General features: G+C 38.7%; 1 protein-coding gene across 4 annotated transcripts in view; it reads left to right on the top strand.

Annotated features, from left to right (window-relative positions):
- atp11a (ATPase phospholipid transporting 11A) overlaps positions 1-18,862 on the top strand; it is a 40,647-nt gene extending 21,785 nt beyond the window's left edge. Inside the window, exons 5-31 of one of the 4 annotated variants that reach the window (XM_014970093.2) lie at positions 17-124; positions 246-374; positions 685-788; positions 871-918; positions 1,406-1,470; positions 1,552-1,633; positions 2,530-2,680; positions 2,773-2,970; positions 3,050-3,163; positions 3,507-3,566; positions 3,650-3,816; positions 3,904-3,975; positions 4,266-4,339; positions 4,441-4,544; positions 5,402-5,583; positions 6,351-6,602; positions 6,709-6,886; positions 6,970-7,072; positions 7,595-7,740; positions 7,847-7,906; positions 7,993-8,120; positions 8,392-8,527; positions 11,301-11,366; positions 11,440-11,543; positions 11,626-11,791; positions 12,957-13,051; positions 14,188-14,285. In XM_014970093.2, coding sequence (XP_014825579.2) covers positions 17-124; positions 246-374; positions 685-788; positions 871-918; positions 1,406-1,470; positions 1,552-1,633; positions 2,530-2,680; positions 2,773-2,970; positions 3,050-3,163; positions 3,507-3,566; positions 3,650-3,816; positions 3,904-3,975; positions 4,266-4,339; positions 4,441-4,544; positions 5,402-5,583; positions 6,351-6,602; positions 6,709-6,886; positions 6,970-7,072; positions 7,595-7,740; positions 7,847-7,906; positions 7,993-8,120; positions 8,392-8,527; positions 11,301-11,366; positions 11,440-11,543; positions 11,626-11,791; positions 12,957-13,034 — 3,075 coding nt within the window. In that variant the 3' untranslated portion in view covers positions 13,035-13,051; positions 14,188-14,285. Of the gene's footprint in view, positions 1-16; positions 125-245; positions 375-684; positions 789-870; positions 919-1,405; positions 1,471-1,551; positions 1,634-2,529; positions 2,681-2,772; positions 2,971-3,049; positions 3,164-3,506; positions 3,567-3,649; positions 3,817-3,903; positions 3,976-4,265; positions 4,340-4,440; positions 4,545-5,401; positions 5,584-6,350; positions 6,603-6,708; positions 6,887-6,969; positions 7,073-7,594; positions 7,741-7,846; positions 7,907-7,992; positions 8,121-8,391; positions 8,528-11,300; positions 11,367-11,439; positions 11,544-11,625; positions 11,792-12,956; positions 13,052-13,212; positions 13,313-14,187; positions 15,670-16,530 lie in introns of those variants that run through there. The other 3 variants (XM_014970024.2, XM_088013929.1, XM_014970032.2) reach the window with 3 other exon arrangements.
- Positions 18,863-22,127: the final 3,265 nt, after the last annotated feature.

Here is a 22,127-nt window from a genome sequence, read left to right on the forward strand (position 1 = left end):
TCTGTGTGTCCCGCAGGGCTATGAAGACTGGTTGAGACACAAAGCAGACAAAGCTGTCAACCAGTGTCTGGTCCAGGTGGTGCAGCACGGGAAAGTGATCCTCAAACACAGTCGCAAGCTTACGGTGCGTGACTGTAACTCGCTCTGATCGTATTTATCGGTAAAACTTTAGCAGAAGCTAACCAGAGCAAAGAAGCTTCCTGGAATCGGTGGGTTAATGAGCTTCATCTTCTCTGTCCTTTCAGGTCGGAGATGTGGTGTACGTGAAGGAAGACGAGTCTTTTCCGTGCGATCTCATTCTTCTCTCCTCGTCCCGAGATGACGGGACGTGTTACGTTACAACGGCCAGCCTGGACGGGGAAAGCAGCCACAAGGTGGGATTTATGCAGATATTTCATGTTTTTTACATTTAATCTGTTGCAGATTGCACAAAATAAACTTATGGTGAAGTCAAAGTAAAATTATACATGGATTCTAAATTTTAAAAAAAAGTGGCTGTATGTTCCTGTTAATTTCTGCTTTAGACACTTTCATGTTTCAAATTTGCACAGATATGTCATATTTCTGGGTAGTTCAGACACAAACAAGTAGCATTTGATCTTTGTTTCATACTTTCTCCTGCTTTGTTTTTACCACTTACACTCTTTCTGCTCTTCAGATATGAACTTAACCTTTTTTCCACAGACGTACCATGCAGTTCAAGACACCAAAGCTTACAAAACGGAGGAAGAGGTTAACTGCATCCATGCCACCATAGACTGTGAACAGCCGCAGCCAGACCTGTACAAGTCAGTGCAACAGACACACACAGTTTGAATTGACATCAGAAACATGTCTGACCTCACGTCTTTTCTGCTCTTTTCTGTCCAGATTCAGGGGCAATATCAACATTTACATGGGAAATGAGCCTGTGTCCAGGTACGCCAAACATAACAAGAAAACTGCCTCTAGTAAACATCCATACGATTTCAGTTTGTTTCTGTCTGATTTTTAGGACATTGTGAAACTCTGATTTTCATTTTATGGAGTTATTATGTGATTCTTTAAAATATAATCTCTTCATCTGCAGCATTCTAGATTTTTGCAGGTTTTGCATCAGAGTTGACTGTTAATTTGGCCTGATTGTAGTTTTTTTGTCAAGTTTATCATTTGCATTTGATTTGTTTAGTTTTGGTTTTATTAGATTATAACACATTTCAATGCAAGATTTTAGAGCGGCAGTGTAAAGATTTGTGGATTTATGAATGTAGAGTAGTACTTTGTGTGACATTTCATTGTATTTGGATGCAGCAGAAAATTTGATTTTTTTTTTTTTTTTAGTTTCTTCATCTGGTTTTGTAATAATAATTATTCTCTTCATTAATGACCAAAGCAACGACCTTAAAAAAGTGTTTGTCCTCCGTAGATCTTTGGCGTCTCAAAACCTGCTGCTTCGCGGAGCGACGCTTAAAAACACTGAATATATCTACGGTAACGCACAAAACGCACCGGAATCTTTACATGTGATTTAGTGATTTGTGTGTTTTAAAACTGCGTTCTTACTGCATTAAGGTGTCGCTATCTACACTGGCATGGAAACCAAGATGGCTCTCAACTACCAGTCCAAATCTCAGAAGCGATCGGCGGTGGAAAAGTAAGCCCTCCCTCCCCACCGTCTCCCAGTCCTTCATTTTTAATTTTAGAAACCGCCTTGTTTAGCTCCGTCTGATATTCTCCATCAAAGCTGCAGCCTGATCATCTTCTTTTCTCACACTGGATTAGATAATCGTCTAATTTTTGCTTAATGCCCATCTGTTCACATCTCAAATCTTTTATTCACTGACTGCTGGTTTGTGAGTCTCAGCGGCTCGCTGCAGAGACTCAGTCTATTTCTTTCCATCTGCCACTGATGGAGTCTTCTGTCCAGATGGCTCGTAGGTGGATCTCATTTGCAGTTTGCTACTGTCGTTTGGCATTTGTCTTCCTTTTAACCAAAATTAACTCGGCTCGATGTTGTCAATGTTTTTTGTTTGGCCAGTTCTTCATCTGCACCTGTCTGACTGGTTTTTCTGCTGTGGATTTCTCAGTTATTTGATTTAGTAGCAACGTTTTTGTGGAGAAATATGAATAAAATATTAATTGATTTAGCACAATTTGTTCTTCCTAAAACAAAACTTGCTGTTGGGAATCAGTAATGAATACACATCACTTTATGTAACAGTGCAGATTGGAAAGTTTGTAAATTATTTTGTGCTTTTTTTTTTGTGATTTATTTGAGCTGCTTGTTTGTCAGGGTGAGAGTATTGTGCAACAACTAACTTAAAAGAATAAAACAAGAATTATCATAAATTTTAATTTATTAAATGTTTGTGTAATATTGACATTTCTTTGACTATTTGAAATATTAATTTGACAAAAACGTAAGGGAATACATACCTTTTTGTGGCACTATATGTAAATGATAAAATCAGAAAACTGGACTGTTCAGACTAAAATAATGTTCGTCTTTATAATGAATTCTCAGCAGCTGCTCGTTGTCTCCCCCTGCAGGTCAATGAACGCCTACCTGGTGGTCTACCTGTGCATCCTCATCAGCAAAGCCGTCATCAACACGGCGCTGAAGTACGTGTGGCAGGCCGACCCCAACAGAGACGAGCCGTGGTACAATGGGAAGACGGAGAGCGAGAGGCAAAGACACGTTGTGAGCTTTCAGCTAACTTCCTCTAGACCCGACGGAACAAATTCTTCATCATTTAAGTTTCTGAGGCTCCTCTTCGTCGCTTTCCTCTTCAGCTGATCAGGGCGTTCACGGACTTCTTGGCCTTCATGGTGCTGTTCAACTACATCATCCCTGTCTCCATGTACGTCACCGTGGAGATGCAGAAGTTCCTGGGGTCCTACTTCATCATGTGGGACGATGAGATGTTTGACGAGGAGCTGGGCGAGCGAGCCGTGGTCAACACGTCGGACCTGAACGAGGAGCTGGGCCAGGTAGAGATCCACTGGGGAAACGTCAGATGCTTTAAGTACAGGAAAGTAAAGGTGCGGTAATCAACTTTGCTCTTTCCAGGTGGAGTACGTCTTCACGGACAAGACGGGGACTCTGACCGAGAACAACATGGAGTTCATAGAGTGCTGTGTGGACGGAAATGTTTACGTACCTCATATCATCTGTAATGGACAGGTAATAATAAAATGGTTACTATTCACAGAATTATTATTCACAGAAAGTTTGCCAAATTATGTTGAATCCCTCTGATCCAAATAGACAAATAAACAATTGCATTTATTTGTAGAAAATTTCAAGGAACCAAATTGTAAAATTTGTGGTTTTGTATCATCAGTGCTGATTAGCTGTTTGTTTTTATTAAATTAATGCTGATTAAAATGTGAACCTGATTAAATTTTGTTGCTCTAATATCTTGAGTCCAAAAACACTCTGTATGGCTTAGTAATTGGAAAAGTAAACCAGAAAAGAAAGATGAATCTTAAAAATAGTAACTTTCACTTGAATTTGTTGTTGCCAGGTGATGCCTGGTGCTGCTGGCATCGATATGATCGACACATCGCCAGGGCCTGAAGCCAGGGTGAGTGGATTCCCTCCCTGACGGTTTTAGGGTGTGTGTGTGTGTGTGTATGTGTGCGTAACGGCTCTGTTCGTCCACCACAGGAGCGTGAGGAACTGTTTTTCCGCGCCTTGTGTTTGTGCCACACGGTACAGGTGAAGGAGGAGGAGACGGTGGATGGGATCAAACATGGCATCCACCAGGGCAAGTCCTCCTCCTTCTACATCTCCTCTTCGCCAGACGAGGTGGCGCTGGTGGAGGGCATGAAGAGGTGGAGCAGACAAACGCATGAAGAATTAAGATCCCCCCGCCCAACTCATTTAGTCACTCACTCCTGTTAAAACGCTCTGTGCTGCAGGCTGGGCTTCACCTATCTGCGGCTGAAGGACGGTCAGATGGAGATCTTAAACAGGGAAGATGAGATAGAGAGGTTAGTGTGACCCTAAACACTCACCACGTCTGGATTGTTTTTTTATTTAATCTGTCTCACACAGTTTACAAAACGATTTAATTAGTAATACAGAGAGAAATGCATGAAAATTTCAAACTTCTCAATGTTGTGCATATTCGCAATTCAATTAGTGTTCCAGCTGGGATAAGAAGATTGCTTTGCATCATGTTTGACCTTTTGTTTGAGGTTTCCTCTGTAGATTCTAAAGGTTTTTGTCCATGATTCACAAACTCAGCTGCAGTTATTTTGCTCTGTATTTTTAACGGCAGGTTTGAGCTGCTAGAAGTTTTAACTTTTGACTCTGTGAGACGGAGGATGAGCGTCATCGTCAGGTCCAGCACGGGTAACGCATCTAAAACTGTATACATATCTTGTTTATTTTTATGCTTTAGTGTTTTTTTTTTTCTCCTCTTACTCTGTTTTTTTTCCCATTTTTGTGAGCAGGTGAGCTGTACCTGTTCTGCAAAGGAGCCGATTCCTCCATCTTCCCGAGAGTGGTTTCAGGAAAGATGGAGCAGATCAAAGCGCGGGTGGAGCGAAATGCAGTGGTGAGGACAAAAACACAACACATAGTCACCCATCCACATTTCCTCAGAAACCCTGAGAATAACTTGAAGACGTTCTCATAAGAAGCAGTTTTGAGCTGTAAAGGTTGCACAGCGTTCGTGGTTTCCACAGCTACATCCTGACCACAGTTTCCAAGGTTACCACAAGAGGTGAATCAGTGAAGCATGGCCCACATCAGCCAAATTTTCTCTGTAAACGTTATAAATTTTCACTTTTTATGAATATGGAGTTGAGTTTGATTAAATGTAAGCAATCCAAGGGGTGTGAATACATTCACAAGTCATATTGCAAACATTTTACATTTTACAGAACCTAATTTAAAAAATTAAAATTATTAAAGTCTAATCTGATTTAACGGTGGAGACTCACCACTCGTGCAAATCCAATCAGTTTTGTCTGATTTCAAATGTAATAAGATATTTGCACTAGAAACTAGACAAAAATAACTGTTAAGATTTTGTTTTTGCAGTTTAAAAACGATTGTCTAAAAAATATTTACTAAAGTTAAAATATCACTTCTTTAAAATGACATTGTAAAGAAACAGGTGTGACTATTTGAGAGTGTGGTTTCAGGTCAGTGTGTCTGTTCAGCTGAAGTAGATCAAGTGAATTAAAGTAGCTGTAAAAACCAGGCCAAAAAGAGGTTCCTCTCTCTTTCTCTCTCTGAGTGATTGCAGCAGCAGATAGTTCACAGCTTTCAGTGGCAATGGAAATGTAGGTTGTGGGTGTTGAACAAGTGAGCCCGGTGCCCACACACTGCACCCTACATTACTCAGAGCTGACAGCGAATGCCTTTATGTTTCAAAGCCTTTTCCGTGTCTGTCTGTGTTCCCTCCAGGAAGGCCTGAGGACTCTCTGCGTTGCTTATCGGCGGCTGAGTCCGGAGCAGTACGAGCAGGTCTGCCACCTCCTGACCAGGGCCAAGTTGGAATTTCAGGACCAGGACAAGCTGGTGGCCGAGGCGTATGACCTCATCGAGAGAGACCTCATCCTGCTGGGAGCCACCGCTGTAGAGGACAGGTAGAGAGTGGTGTAGCATTAAAACTCTGCAAGCCCCAATATCCCAAAGCAGGGTGCTCCGGTGCAGCAAAAACAAACCCAGCACGAGTTTTAAAGGAACTGTTCCGAACAAAATGTGACCTGTGCATGTTTCTGTAAAAATAGTATTTAAAAAAAGAAGTTTGCTTTCTTTATCTCATTATCCCCACATTGTTTTCTGAATTATGTGGTTGAAGTAACAAATCTAATTTAGTTTTTCTCAGCAATTCCAAACTCTATTTCAATAATCTTGGTATCAAAATAAAGCTAAAATTTGGAAAGTGTAAATGTCAAAGCAGATGCTAGTTTAAGAGAAAATGAGAACATAATTTTGAAAATGTTTTTGCATTGTATAAACCTTTTAGAACCATTATGAACAAGACTACAAACATTTAGAAACCATTGATCCACCTGTGGATGTTACCTGTGCAAAGAAAAACAAATATCTAGGTGTTTTTCTCTTGGCACATGTTGGCACCATTTATAAAACTGGGAATTTCCTGTGTTTTTACTTAATAAACTTAAATTAGTTTTTATATGTGTAAAATTGCTTGTTTTTGACATATATATATTTGAAATGCACTCATTTTCTATCAAATTATAATGCGAAAAAATAGAAAATTGCTGTATTTGACTCCAAAATATATACTTTGTTTCATACTACCAGGGTTACGATGTCGACTCAAAAGCTCAGATTCTTTTTATATGCTTTTTGCCAATATTCTGATGTTTCTTAAACCCGTACCCAGGCTGCAGGAGAAAGCTGCAGATACCATCGAGTCTCTCCACAAGGCGGGCATGAAGGTGTGGGTTCTGACCGGAGACAAGATGGAGACTGCGGCTGCTACCTGCTACGCTAGTAAGCTGTTCCGCCGCAGCACCCAGATCCTGGAGCTCACCACCAAGCGGACGGAGGAGCAGAGCCTGCATGACGTCCTGTTTGAGCTGAGCAGGACGGTGCTCCGGCATTACGGAAGCATGCCGCGCGACGCCTCCTCTGGGTGCGTGTTTGTGACCACAGTTGATTCTGTTCTGCTTTATTTAAATAGAAATGCAAAGGATGGAAATATGAGACCATCCAACCATTGGTCTGTGGCGTCTTTCCAGTTTATCCAGTGAGTACATCGACTATGGCCTGATAATCGACGGCGCCACCCTCTCCGCCGTAATGAGGCCCAGCCAGGAAGACTCCAACTCAGGGAATTACAAAGAGATTTTCCTGGAAATCTGCCGCAATTGCAGTGCGGTGCTCTGCTGTCGAATGGCTCCTCTTCAGAAAGCACAGGTAGAAATTATTCTGTGAGGCGTTAACAAGGTAAATCCAGTCGGTGCAACGACCACAATCGCTGGCGGTTTTTTTGTTTTCAGATAGTCAAGATGATCAAATCGTCCAAAGAGCACCCTATCACCCTCGCCATTGGAGATGGGGCAAATGATGTTAGCATGATCCTGGAGGCCCACGTTGGCATCGGTTGGTGTTTATCCAGCATAAGCAAACAATGAAAACACAACTGAACATTTAATAGTTGCATACTACTTTGTTTTAATCCTTTACAGCTTGTTAGTGTTTGTGTTGCTTTTTATTCCTTGGGTTGTTTTCACCAGCCTCGTTGGTTTTAATCACTTCTACATTTTTTCACATTTCAACCACAAACTTTGGTGTGTTTTATTAGGTTTTATAAGATGGACCGTGTGGTTTATCACTGCAAAATGAAAAAATATATATATAAGATTTTTACAAATTAAAATTGAATTGATCCTTTCTGAGTCGATACTTTCTACAATTTCAGCTACAAATATTTTGGGTATGTCTTTAAACATCTACAAACGATTTATTTTTTCTTTTCACCCATGCTATTACTCAAAATATTTCAGCAAATTGTCAATTTGACTCAGGTTTGGGCACCATTTCAAAGCATTTCTCCAGGTAACTTTAGCTAATGCATTTAACTGCAGTGCTGACGTGTTTTGTTTGCTATACGTTTCACTCTAGGCATTATGGGTAAAGAGGGTCGCCAGGCAGTAAGAAACAGTGACTATGCTATCCCAAAGTTTAAACACCTCAAAAAGATGCTGCTTGTTCATGGACACTACTACTACATACGCATCTCTGAACTCGTGCAATACTTCTTCTACAAGGTAATCCGCATTGTATTTACGCTGTTTATGTTACGCCAAAACTCATATTTGAGACATTTATACATTCCTTTAATCTCATAAACTTTCTTCTTCTCCCCCCCCCCAGAATGTTTGTTTCATCTTTCCCCAGTTCCTCTACCAGTTTTTCTGTGGCTTCTCCCAGCAGGTTGGCAATGACAAAATGTCAAAAACCGATGTAAGAAATTCAGAAATAAAGATAAAAAGACGAGCGCGGGTCTGTTTTCTCTACAGCCGCTGTACGACACGGCTTACTTGACTCTCTACAACATCAGCTTCACGTCGCTGCCCATCCTCCTCTACAGCCTCATGGAGCAGCACATCAACATGGACATCCTGAAGAAGGAGCCAACGCTTTACAGGTGGGTTGGTTTTTAAAGTCTGGGTTTTTCCAGGTCTGGATTTGCATGGAGGAGAGTAGTAGGAGACAGAAGGAGTGTGAGAACAACAGCTTCCTAATCCTATCGTAGCTTTACCATAGGGGTAACTTTTAGTTTTAGGAAAAATAAAGGTGAAACATGTAGGTAATAAAACAAATTCACTTGGTGAATGATTTAAAATAAAAACTTATGGAATTTCTACTTAAACCAGTGAGTTTCTAAGTTTGATTGTGAATCTTGTTTTCATCATCAGAGACATAGCCAAGAACTCATTACTAACATGGCCCATCTTCATATACTGGACTGTCCTGGGTGTGTATGATGCCATTGTGATGTTCTTTGGTGCTTACTTCCTGTTTGACAACACCACCTTTACCAGCAACGGACAGGTAACGCCGACGCCTCCATATCAGCCCCTGTCTGACCAAAACGCTGTTTCATTCTTGAGGACATCTAAATAATATCTGTTCAATTAGGACAACTGATGTCTTTCTAATTTTCCACTTTTTCCATTTTTTGATTTGTCTCCAACTCAGATAATGGTCATTTATGTTTTTGTTTAAACATTGTAATTATCTGATTATTGCTTATGTTTCACCACCTTTTGGACATATCTAACATTTGCAGGTAGCCCTTAATTTTTGTTCCTATTCTGTAAATTGAAATACTAACACTATAAGCATATTCAGTGGTAATCCACTTAATATTGCTTCTATCTTTTCTACTGAATACACCTAGGCAGTAATAGTAGATGATCTTACAAGTTGGATCAAAAGCTGAAATCTAAATAGGTTCTCGGATCGCTGCTCAAAATAAAGTAGCATTTCTGTCATCTTCTTCTGTTATGTTTGAGTTTCTTTTCATGATTTCTTTTAACCACCTTAAGTTGCTCCTTTGCTACAAATCTTTTTTTTTTTTAATATCATTTGGGGTTTTTTTTTCCTCAGCTACAAAGTTTATGCTTTTCTTCCTACCTCTTTATTTTTCTTCTTATACTCTTACCTTTGTGTTGCTTTTTCTTTTTGCTTGTCTTTCTTCCTCCCAGCTAATGACAACCAACACACAGATGGTAAGCCTGTCCCTGTCTCTCTGCCATCTCACCATAGTTTCACCCTCCAGCTCCCTGTTTCTTCCCCCATCTAACATACTGATAGAGAGCAGCATTCACTTTCATCTCATGCCCATTCCTTTAAGCTTGTAGATTTATTAAAGGCATTTGTGTTGTTCGCAGACTTCTCTGTGCTTCTTTTATGTGTTAACTTTATGTTAAATGAGTGGATGAATAAGAAACTACCACTTTTTCTCATCTTAGACATTATTCATCCTTCATATAAACATATTTCACAGCTAATGAGCCTTAGAAAGAGGGATAATACTTTAAACAAAAGTGCATTTTAAAGGATGTTTGTAGAAAATGAAAAATTATCAACTCCAATGTATTCTCACATCTTTGTCATTTTTACATTAGATGTTCTCTATGCATGTGTTAAAGGAATAATTCAGGAATTTTGAAGCAATATTCTGTTGAAGCAGAACATAAACGGATAAGCAGGTAATAGTTTACCTGCAGAAGCTGATGCTCTTGGCCTTTTTTAACCAGATGTTTTGACCCTAGATGCTAATGCTAACAGCTAGTCAGACAGCACTCAAGACCAAAGTGAACTTCTAAAGTTTTATGATTCTTTAAACTGTTCTCATGTTTGCATTATACAGTTACCAAAAGGAACTTTCTTTTAATAAAAGTGGACTTTAGTAGACTGCTTTGTTGTTGAAGATTAACATTAACATTAACTTTGTTAGATTTTTAAGAAGGTGGGCGAGTGCAAATATCGGGGATACAGCCAATCAGGGCCAAGGAAAATGAATGGCACTCCTGGATTGGCAGCTTTGCAAACACCAGTAAATGGCATGTTCAATAATTATATTCCACAGAAAAGGAGTGAATACTGAAACACCAATAGGCAGGGTTCCACTGTAATGTTTTTGATTTTTACATTGACTTACTGTTAAATCAGACAGAGATGTAGATCTGCTCAAAATTGCCTCAAATGTTCCATTTTGTGTACGAGTTTCATTCAGGAAGATCTTTGGTGATGCACCACCTCCATCTTCCATTTCCTGTCAATAATAATCAGGTTCAGTGCATCTTCTGACAGACGTGGTGACAGCTTAAAAGTCGGAAGAAAATTGGGTTTGCAGTGTTAAATTAGTCAAACTTGAGTTGTTTTAGGAATGTGTAGAAGTACGCTTTACCATTTTCCATCCATCAGTCATCTGATGACCAGCTCCTCACCTTATTATTGTTACCTGCCATCTGTTTGATTGATTGATTCCTTTCTGAAGCAGTGCTCCTAAAGACAGGTGCATCTCAATAAATTAGAACATCATTAATACACAAAAACATTTATTGCATTATTAAAATAAACAGTACTAAAAATGATATTGTGCCCCAAATTACCATTTGTTGTGGAAAATTCTCAAGAAGCTGAACACTTCCTCAAAACTGTGATTTAGGCCCACTAAGCAGCAGTTCAGGTTTTTCTGTTGTTCTTGGTTTAGGTGTTCCCTGTACAATGTTCTCCTTCCACACAATTTTCCAATAATATCCTTAAATGCAGTGCTCAACTTGCTCTTTTTATTGAGGAGTCAATCGATGCTTGCTGAACAGTCAAGGCAGCAATCTTTATTGTGACTGATTTTATTTTGAACACAGATTAAAAAGTCAAAAATAAAACAAGAAAACAAAAAAATCCCAAAAAGGAGTAAAAAAAACATATTCTCATACCTCCACTACCTGCTTTTATATTCAAGTACAAATTTGTGTTATTCACACATTTGATACAATTCAAATTACAACATCTACAAACAAGATTGTGAAGACCACAACATGTAAAAAAATAAAAATTGATAAATATTCACATTTTCTGGGAAACAGTTTTTTTTGGTTTGTTTGTTTTTAAATGGCCAGAAATAAAAAGATTTCTTTGGGATGCACCTGTATACCGTAACTAATTTTCAACAAGTAGCAGCTATTATGTAGACTGTCACACATGTTACTGTTTCATGGCATCACACTAACCCTTCATGTTATTGACTCTGATTGCATTTAATACAACAAACAGAGAAGTGACAATAACAGCCGCTGGCGCGTTTTATCTGCAGATGTTTGGAAACTGGACATTTGGGACTCTGGTCTTCACTGTACTCGTTTTCACCGTTACATTCAAGGTAACGCAATAATAGCAGGTTATGTTAAAGCTGCCGTTACGAGCGGACATTTACCTGTCCTGTTTTCTTTTAGTTGGCTCTCGATACTCATTACTGGACGTGGATCAACCATTTTGTCATCTGGGGCTCGCTTGTCTTCTTTGTAGTCTTCTCTCTGCTGTGGGGAGGAATTATTTGGTAAATTAAAAATGCATATATAGCATATTGCTTTATAAATAACTATGTTTGTGTCTAATTTCTTTTCTTTTCTTTCCTCCAGGCCTTTCCTGAACTACCAGCGGATGTACTACGTGTTCATGCAGATGCTGTCCAGCGGTCCGGCCTGGCTCAGCATCATCCTGCTGATCACGGCCAGTCTGCTGCCGGATGTGGTGAAGAAGGTGTTCTGGAGGGCGCTGTGGCCCACCACCACTGAACGCATACAGGTGCGTACTACACACACACAAACCTCACCTACCGTCTCGCATATTTACTCATTAGAGGTACCTGTTGTACAGGTAACGCCTGTTTAGTTGTGTTGTCAACAGGCTTCACAATCATTATAAATCATAACAAAACCATTCACTTTGAAGAGAAAATGTAAATATCTTTTTAGTTTCTTGGTTATTTTCACTAAATGAAATATCTAAAGTAGAACAACTTCCATCGTCACCTGTAGTTATGAATGAACAGGTTTCACTGCAAACTACTGATGTTTGCAGTAACTTTTATTACCAGTGATGACGTATGTAGAACCGGTAATTGTGCCTGAGCAGATGAACGCCAGGCCGGGTTACGTCCCTGCTGTGGTGGCTGCCAGCCTTTAATCCTTTGTGTCCTTTGCTCCTTTTATTACTTAGATAAGTACAATGTTTTATTTTTAACTGCTAACACTATGAATGTCTCACTTATGAAGAATCATGTGTCGCTACTCTGAGTTTCCTCTGATAGAAACGTTTGAATCTACTTTGAATAATATGTTACACACTACAAAAACATATAAGCTTGTTTTAAGTCCTTAATATTGATGGAAAAAGTAATGAGTGAAGTAATCTGCCAGTGGAACTAGACATTTTTCCTATATTTCTAGTTAAAATGTGTTGTTCCGATGGCTGACTATGTCACTTATATCTTCCACTTTTTCATCAACATTAAGGAGCTTATTTATACAAGCTCCTATGTCTTACTGCAAAGTTACTTCCAAGTTATTTTTCTCTTACATAAAATGTAATAAAAATACTTGGATAAGATTTAGACTTTTCAGAGATACTGTAAATATTTTGAGTTTGAGATGCTATCAAAACATCTATAGTGACACCACATGAAGCTCATTTCTCCATTGAATGACCTCTTGTGTGTTTTAAGAAAAAAAGAGAGATCTCTATTACTGAGACTTAATTATTTATTAAAATTAATACAAAATTGTAAAGCACATTTATGGTAATAAGCTAACAGTCACTCATTTTTGTGAACTCATTTCTGCTTCCACTCTCTTAAAACTGATGGTGTGACCTTTTGACCTACAAAGTTGTAACTCTTTCCTTTTCCTCCTCCCTCCACCCTGCTGGCTCCTGCTCCTCCTCTACCCCCCTCTCTCCTCCTCTGTGAAAGGCTAAGCGTCGGTGCCTTGCCTCCGAGCCTTCCACCATCTTCATGCTGTCTCAGACCTCCAGCAGAATCAGTTTCTAACCCCCGTCCTCCATGAGGTGATCCTCTGCCTTTCCTCTTCCTGTTCCATTGTCTCCCTGTTCCTGCATCTCCTTCCGGCTTCCTTTGTACGCTGTCAAGCCCGTGCTTTTTTTCTTTTCCAACTGCGTCGCTTTAAAATGTCTTCCCAAACACAGGATGTTTGCTTTTGTATCCACAGCATGGCAGATATATGACAAGGTTTGAGAGGGCCCTGGCCTCCCACAGTTCAGACTCATTACTAGATGGAATAGCTCTCACAGAAACCTAATACCCACACGGTAAAGCTTCAAGTTGGTGGAGTGATTTTTTATTTATGTATTTTTTTATTTCCTTTTTGCCAGGGTGTGATGCTTTACTCACATAAATCTGGGATTTCAAATCGTCATCAAACGCAATCCATCAGGAAATGTGAAACACTCATATCTCTTGAACTTTTTCACGTTAGAACAAACTTTTCTGCCAGGGTTGTCAAACTCATTTACAATTTGGGCAATTTATTATTAGAGCCTATTAAAAAATTAAACTATTAAAAAATTATTAAATAGCAGTGAGTTCTTAAAATTAATATTGAACATCTTTTCACATTCATGTAATTTAACAAAATATTTAAAGCATACTTGAAGGTACAGAGGGCCACATTAATAGCTACGGCGGGCTAGACTTGGGCCCCTGGACCTTCATTTTGACCCCTGTGCTTCAATGTACTTTGGATAATTATGCAGTGTTCACGTTAAATCACAATAAAACACAATTATATACAGTGAAAGGTGAAAAAGTTCAAAAGTTATGAAGACTTGTCAAGTGTTTGATTTCTCATATGAGGGTTTGGCGCCATCTGGTGGCGGGATTTTATGGCTGCAGAAACAAGTGCATTTATTCAGATTGCAGTGTCTTGCATGCTCAGTGGTCGGATTTGCATTTGCATGATTTATTTTTCTGAATTTTTTTGGTTTGCTTTGCTAACCCATGTGAAGGTGACATTAAGGTGGTACAGCTTTCCCCATTAGATTCAGCTAATTTGCATATTTAGTTGTATTTATGAAGCTTCAAGAAATGTTTGTTACAGCCATGTCGCCTTCACCTGCTCTCTTAAAACTATTTGCAGCACTCCAAATGTTTTCGTCTTATCTTTGTTTTTTCATTCCTCACACAGAGCGCCGATAAGCTCTACAAGGGCCAGCTGTCAGAGTTCACGCCCCTGGCGGCTCTCCACCCTCCGCCCAGGGCCGGCGACCACCAGCGAGGCTCTGGAACCCAAAGGAACCCTCGAAGGTCTGACACCCCAAACAAGAAAGTCATGTTCACACGCTGGCAAAGAGCACCAGACTACCGCACCTTCACCCCCTTGCTCCGATTTACTGATGGCTCCCGACTCTCGAGGCCGGGGAATGCCTCCAGTGGGGCGGGGCCAGAGACCTCAGTCTAATTTATTTTGTTTTTGTGGGGTGTTTTGTTTTTTGTTTTTTTTATAAATACGTTTTCAAATAAAAAGGAGCTGAACTGAGCAAAAAAAGGGTTCGTCTTTAACCTCCCAGAGCCTCTGAGCTGGAATCGGACATGTTGCCATGTTGGGACTCGGTGGATTTAAGTCGCAACCCTCAAAACAAAGAGACTCGAGAACTGTGATTTCACTCTAAAATATGTGCACTGGCCCTTTAACAGTATCTGCCTTCAGTGGCAGCTAAAGTGTACTTCATCTGTTATTTCTTTGAACTGTTTTTACGTATTGAGTGGGATTATTATCATTATTATTATTATAGTGACTCATCTCATTCTGTCGTCTTCAGCTGCTTCATCTCTTCCTCTCTCCTCTCTGCCCCGACCTGCCTCTCTCTAGGAATAACTGCTGTTGGCTGTGTGCAAACATGTTGTCCAGAAACTCTCCGTAGGGCTCTGCGCGCAGATCCTACTGCACTGTAAGGAGGCGTGTAGCAGAGAAGGAAAGCCTGAACGCCGGAGGATCAGTCGGTCCTTGTTTGGGAAAGTCTCTGACGCACAAACAAAAGAAAAACAAAGACCGACTTTGACTCCACTTTCAGGCTTTCCTGCTACCTGTAGGTAGTGCTGTCTGGGATAGATGTGTTGTAAAGCTAGACGGTTTTATGTTCAGAGCTTCAGGTGTATAAACGCTCCTTATTTAGCTGTTGGAGATCAGAGATGCACCAATCAGATCCAGATTTCTGGTTTTCATTGAGATCTGACCTGCAGATTCCAGAGTTTTCATTTTAAATGAAACTGTTACAAGATTATGCCCATTGTTATGGATCAAAGTACATCTCTTTGGCCTTTTTATGATCTATTTAAACTAATAAAAAGTAAATTGAGGTACAACATTTTGCTTAATGTGTGAACAGTAGCTGATTCAGAAAGATTGTTGCATCTCTAGTAGAAATGGTTCAGTGTTGCTTTATTTGTTTATCAAAGCATCTAAAAATAATTCCCAAATCAAAGAAACTCAAAGTGCCCCAAAGTCTTAATGCCTTTACTAAAAACTGCCTTCTGAAGTAGGTACCTCATCAGATCTCCAAAAAAAAAGTTTGATTACAGCTTCAGTGATAATAAAACAAATCTAATGTCAATTTAATAATGCCTTGACGGTTTAGAAACCTTTTATTATCTATTTTAGGCACCAAAAGATTATTCACAATAAGAACAGGGAAATTTATCATTCACACTATATGAAAACTTTGGCCTTAACTAAGAACTCCAAAGTATCACTGTATTTACAACAAGAACAAAATGACCTAAATACATTTATTTAAAAAATAAAATTCAATAATTATTCCTACTGCTGCTTATTATAGTTATAATTATATGTCTATGATAGACTCAACCAAAGCGCTTAATTTTATTAGTTTCCAGTTGCTTGTTGCACAAAAGATATTTTTTTATTATGTGGTTTAAGTTGGAGTTGATTTTTAGATGGCTGATTATTCTAGGTTTCTTCTCAGGTAGCTAGCCTGCAGTCTGCTGCTGAACAGACAGGTTGCTGCCAGCTTGTTAGATCACCAAAATCCCCTTCATAGAGGATCTTTGTAGCAGAGTGCTTACTACATCCCGTTATTGTGTCGCCTCACACCCATCTGAGTTATTAACTCGGTCAAGAAGGTCATTTTGGTCAAGAAAATGGCCTTCTAGATGGTGCCATTACAGATGTGAGGTCACATTCCATATTTGGACATGCTTCCTGTTCTCAAAAGACTTTTCTTTTTTTCAGAATAGTGCATTTTAAAATGACTTTTCTGCTTTGAAAACTAATAAAATGACTGATTAGCATTTTTAAAAAATAATTTTTAGGTGTTTTTGCTCTGAATATGATTTGAGTTTATTACTAATTCAAGTAAAAAAAAGAGGCCACACAAACCTAAAAAAAACAGAGAATAAAGTTAAAAAGTCCTAAAGTCAGATTAAAGTCTGCTGTTTTTTTTTTTTTTTTTTTTTTTTTTTTTTTTTTCCAAAAGCTATAAAATGTTACATTTCTCCTCTCTCTTTGTAGCAGTGTCTGTCTTTTTCTCCTCTTCTGTGCTGGTGAAATGCTGTGGAAGGTTTCCCACCTCTGCTACATCCATCTGTCTTATCGTCATCATCATCACCATCCACTGTCCCCTCCTGCTCCTCCTTTGCCACATTCCTCCATTGATTCATCTCTCCATCCATCATGAGACGGAGCAGAGATGCTGTTTTGATGACTTGATTAGGACCTCGATGAACCAAAGCCTTGTTGCTGCTACAGTAGAGATACTTTTAGCTGCTTTACGTTAGGTGCCTTGTGCTAGTTTATGAAATAAATGATTGTTTAAATGCTTTACGGTGCATTAATGCGTGTTGTTGGAGCATTTAGATGGTACAACGGCTCTGCAAAGCATGGCTGCATAGAAGCAAACATGGGGAAATAAGTTGAAAAGTGAGTTTAAGTTGATACTAAGTCGGCGACCAAATTAGCTATGACTTCCACCAAAACGATACGACTGCTTAGTATCTGTTTCTGTGTTATTTATATGCCTGCCTCTGAGACGTTTGTATTACTTTTAGTTCTGTAAAGGACATTTTTTTAAAACATGGATTATACCTGGTGTCTTGGTTTCCTGCTTTAACTCTTAGAATTAAAGAAAATGCTGGATTTTTACAGCTAGAATTCAGTTTTTGCTTTCAAACACTTCAAATCCAAAATGAAATCGACGAACATCCAAATTCAGAAATAAAAAAATCAGCTCTACCAGCTAAAGACTTAATATTTTGACACAAATCTTTACTGTTCTTCTATAATTCCTGACGTCTTTATCTTTTTTGTATTTCAGATATATGCAGTAAACAAACATAGATTGGCATATAAATGTGTGAAAAGCTGCATAGTAAATCCCATCTTTTATTTCAGTAACATGCTCTCATATAGGAAATTTCAGCAATCCCACAAAATTCCCAGTGCCTTTGGGGGGGAAAAAAAAAAAAAAAAAAAAAAAAAACGTGGTCCACATCATAATGCTTCCTCCACCGTTTTGGAGTGTCGTCTGACCAAAGCACATGATTCCAGTTAAATTCCCAGTGGAGTTTAACAAATTCCACATTTGATTGTGATGGTAGAAAAGAAAAAAGATAGTTTTTCTACTGCTTTGACCATAGATGTAACAAAGGTTAGGATAAGTAGCTGTTAACTAATTTCCTTGTCTTTCCTATTTTGAAGAGTGACCAATAGAAACGGGCCTCTATGTAGAGTCATATTTATTTCCCAGGGAAACAGGAAGCCATCAAAGTCAGAAAAATTGCTTTGTTAGTTAAAATTACCAGTGATGGTTCTAAAGCATTTCTTTTTTGTTGTGGGATTTTTTTTTTTTTTTTTTTTTTTTTTTTTTTGCCACTCCTTTCTGAATAAATGTAAAAAAAAAAAAATTTTAAAAATTTTCCCGACTGCTTTCAACACGAGATCATGTTACTGGAATAAGAGATTGATGTAAGGTGAAGCTTTTTTTTTTTTTTAGCACATTTCTACCACGAGAGCAAATAAATGTGGAGGATATTACAGAGAAAACGAGTTAAAAAAAAATTGCCTTTCATCATCTTAATGTCATGTCAGAGCTAAAAGTAAAAGTCAACCTTAAGAGCTGGGATGAAGTTGCCGGAGCTGGATTGAGGATTTTAAAATGAATGATCTCTTAAATTTCCCCCTAAATCAGACAAAATATTGGAACTTAAAAACAGCAAACCTGAAAACTGCAATATTACTTTTTACTCTTTAGAGACAATATTTTACGTGTCTTATATGTAGCCGCGTCATTCAGACTCCCAAATTTGTTGCTACCAAACATCAATGCACCAACGTGTTTATCTGTGTGCGTAGCTTCCAATGTAAACGACCCGTTTCCGTGGCGTCAGCCGACGTTCAGACGCAACCTGGCGCCCATTAGCATCAAATGAGGAATGACACTTTGCTGTAGAAGCGTTTAAAGCCATGAGTCGTGGGTTGTATCTGTCTCCGTTGTCGCGTTGGCGCGAGACTTTCTAAACCGGCGACCTCCAGACAGAATGCTACCGTTTCTGTTTTGCAATGCATCATTGTAAAGAAATCTGTACGTCTCACTAACTAATGGTATCGCCTAACTGCTGTACGCTCAGATACAGTAAAGACAAAAAAATATAAACAGTATATACGTGTAGTTTATGCTAACTGTTGTACAGTTTTGGGGTGTTTTTGTATACAGTTTTTAAGAGTATTAAGATTTTATTGTGGATTTTCTTTTTTTTTTGCCAATTTTTCTTTAGCTTTCAATGGCACACGATTGTACATTTGCTCTAAAATAAAAGCCACAAGTGGATGTATGGGGGAAAAAGAATTGTTTTGTGTTTTCATTTTTTATTTTCTTAAGACACATTTATGTATCAAAATTAGAATTTTCTCAGTTTATTTCAGCAATCAGTTCAATTGTTGTTGTTTTTTTTATTTCAAGCATTTACTCCTGTTCATTTTAATCATTGCTTAAAACTGGTTCTGGAGCGACTTTTCACAAGAATGTTCACATTGCAGCCAGTTTCCTGGACAGACGGTGACTATGGTCCATTTCCTGTGAATCGCCACCAAAGTCTTGCTTCACAAATCTCTTAAAAGCTGCAACCACATCCATATCACTCCAGTACCACTTTTTACGACACCTTTTCCTTCCACTACATTTTAAATACTTATTTTGTCTTCTGTAAGAATCAACTTTTTCTGAGAAACTTTGTTTTCTTGACCATTTGAGACATAAATGTTTAAAATATGCCACTCTGTGTGTCTAAATGCCTTCACTGGTCCCAGAGTGGCTATTCAAAGTAATCGTCATAACTCTACTTCTTCAGTGGAATGACAGAAATAAATTCACTTAAGACTTTATTCTAATTTATTGACCTGTGTGGCAATGGATTTTCTTATTGGTGCAGTTTTTTCAAAAGCCACAAGGGAGCAGTATAGTGTTTTTTTTACACGTGTTTAAAGCTACAAAGCAATCTTGAAAGTTTTAAAAGATGTTCAGATACAGTCTGAAGGTTGAACTGAGCTGTTTGCTCACGTTGCTGCAAACTTGAACCAGTTTTTTTTTAAATGTTACATGAAGCTGAGAGAGATGGAGGGGGGGAAAAAAGATGAAAATGTATTTTACAAATTTTCCCTAAAGTTGCTGCAGGGCTGCTGTCTGCTCCATCCGAGGACGTCAACAAGATTAGGATGAAGGATTTGGATCGATTGGTTTCCCGTCATCCTTTTCACATCCCATCTGCGCTGATCTCCACGTCCTCTCCTCCACAGCTGGCAGCAGATGAGACCTGCGAGTGCGTCTGACAAGGATGGGAGAAATATCTAGGGCAAGACTGTCAGAGGTGAAATCTGGGCAACGGTTATAAAAAAAATAATAAATAAAAACCAAAAAAGATGCACAGAAGGGAAGCAGATAGAGGGAAAACTGGCAGAGCGTTTCCATCTTGTGCGTTTGAGCGGGATTTTCATCAAAAGTTGAAGCGCATGCAGTGACTCACCCAGTCATTTGCGAAACGAGAGCAGAACGACCGAAGTCTTTCTTTTTTTACGGCCTGTTTTGTCGAATCTAAAAACCACTTTAAACTTCAAATATAAATAATGCAGTGTGTCTACCTTGCAATTTGTTTTTAGGCTGCATTACTTAGAACACACTCTAGAATATATAGGCGTGTGGGTGGCGTAATTGAAGGTGTAACCAAGTTCTTTCCAAGCTCTTCATCACCTCTTTAGACTCACCTTGAGCTGCTTGGGGACGGATAGCTGGAAGCGCCTTGGTGTGTTCCCCTGGTTGAAGTATGTTTAGCAGATTCACGCAATTAAACGCCGACTGGCAGTGATGTGTAAACGCAAGGTGCTACAAGCATCTTCAGCAACAGGTGATTTGTTAAAAATACAAGATTTCTATAGATTGTAATCCCATTAGACTGCCAGGCACCTAGAGAAAGTCGTGTTTGACTGTGAAATAAGGGTTAAGGGAAAAAGTTTAGCTTCTCCCGGATTATGATTACACGCTCTCTTTCTGAAAGTTAAACTAAGTAGCTGACTTAAATTAGCACAAAGGGCGGCAATCACCGGAGAAAGAGAAAGCTGTCTAAAAGTAACAAAAATCCTCCTACTTGTGTAGTAAATTAACAAGTATTATTTTAGACTTAGAGGTTTTGCAATCATTTTAATCCTCCTTTATAAAGGATTGCAGAATTTTTTTAGGTTTTGATAAATTCATACAAAAGATTTGTCTAAAACATGAATTACTTTTAATGTTTCTTCTTTGCCCCGGTTAAGAAAAAGTTTTAGAAAAAAAAAATTAATTTTATATATATATATTTAATGGCTTCTCGTCTTTATCTTTTTATGCTTTAATATTTATTTTGCATCTGCCATGACCTAATGTAGCATTTTCTCTAAATGTTTTAAGTGCTGAGAGCTGTGCAAATGACAAACATTTGCAGCTCAAGCCACTTGGCCAAGAAAACATTTTTTTCCTTACAAAAAGTAAATGTGCAACATGAAGCATTTGCAATGGTGTGAAAAAATGTGTGTCCCACTTCACATTTCTTCAGATTTGTTCTTTTTGTGATGCTCAAATGTTTCAGATCATTAAATACAACAAAAATAAGCTTTTTAGTCACCATAATCTAACATAATTTGCCTAAAAAAGTGCATTTCTGTTGGCTGTTTCGCTAACATTAGCAACATTAAATGTACAACGGTGCATACCCCAAGTAAGGAGTTGTGCAGTCTGCCACAATCAACTTCTGTGGATGCAAGTCTAACACTCAAACCAGACTTAAGTCATTAGACCCTGACCTCTACCCACCACCCACAGTTTGATCCTGTGGTTATAATGTCACACTTGTCTCTTTTCACAGCATTAAATGGAGGGTGGCAATGGGGGCATTCACACGTGAAATCTATGAATTAGCTGTGAAATTGCTGTTATTTGCTGCTGATTGTTTAGATCTCGGGTTTTTTAGGGCCACTCCTGCGGCCGCACAACAAAGGGACTTTCTCATTAGTGCGGCCTTGCTTTTAAAGGGAAACGATTTCAGACACGCACACCCCAACAAGAACGATTTATACATTCAGTCTGTGCGTGATGTCGTTTGACTAAATAAAGTAATCAGATTTTTATTTACCTCTCTTTTCATTTTCTCATCTTCCTTTCTTACGTTTCCCATCACCTTCTGCCTCTGTTTTCTATAAGTGAGGGAAATTGTGCAGAAACTTAATTCCATTTGTCCTCTTGTCTTGTCATGTTTTTTTGTCAAACTCGTCAATGTCCTGACACACAATGGAGTCAAATACAATACAATACAACACAGAACAATCTCAGTGCTCCGGTTGGCAGAAGAGTGAGGGTGGTGTAGGCGTCTTGGTGAGTACGCACAAACAATGTTATACCCAAATGCATTTTATTCTCTAGGTCACTGCTGAATTTCAACTAAATATGACAAAAAAAATGAACAAAAACACACGAGAAAATATTATTTTTGCATCTTATTTTATTATACAAATATGTACATTTATGGTATGTACTGCTTTGTATTTGGCTACCACAATAAACAAATCAAATTACATATCTTGCAATT

This window comes from Poecilia mexicana, unplaced genomic scaffold (assembly GCF_051168715.1).
Source record: "Poecilia mexicana isolate PSO_F unplaced genomic scaffold, ASM5116871v1 scaffold_2, whole genome shotgun sequence".
Lineage (NCBI taxonomy): Eukaryota > Metazoa > Chordata > Actinopteri > Cyprinodontiformes > Poeciliidae > Poecilia > Poecilia mexicana.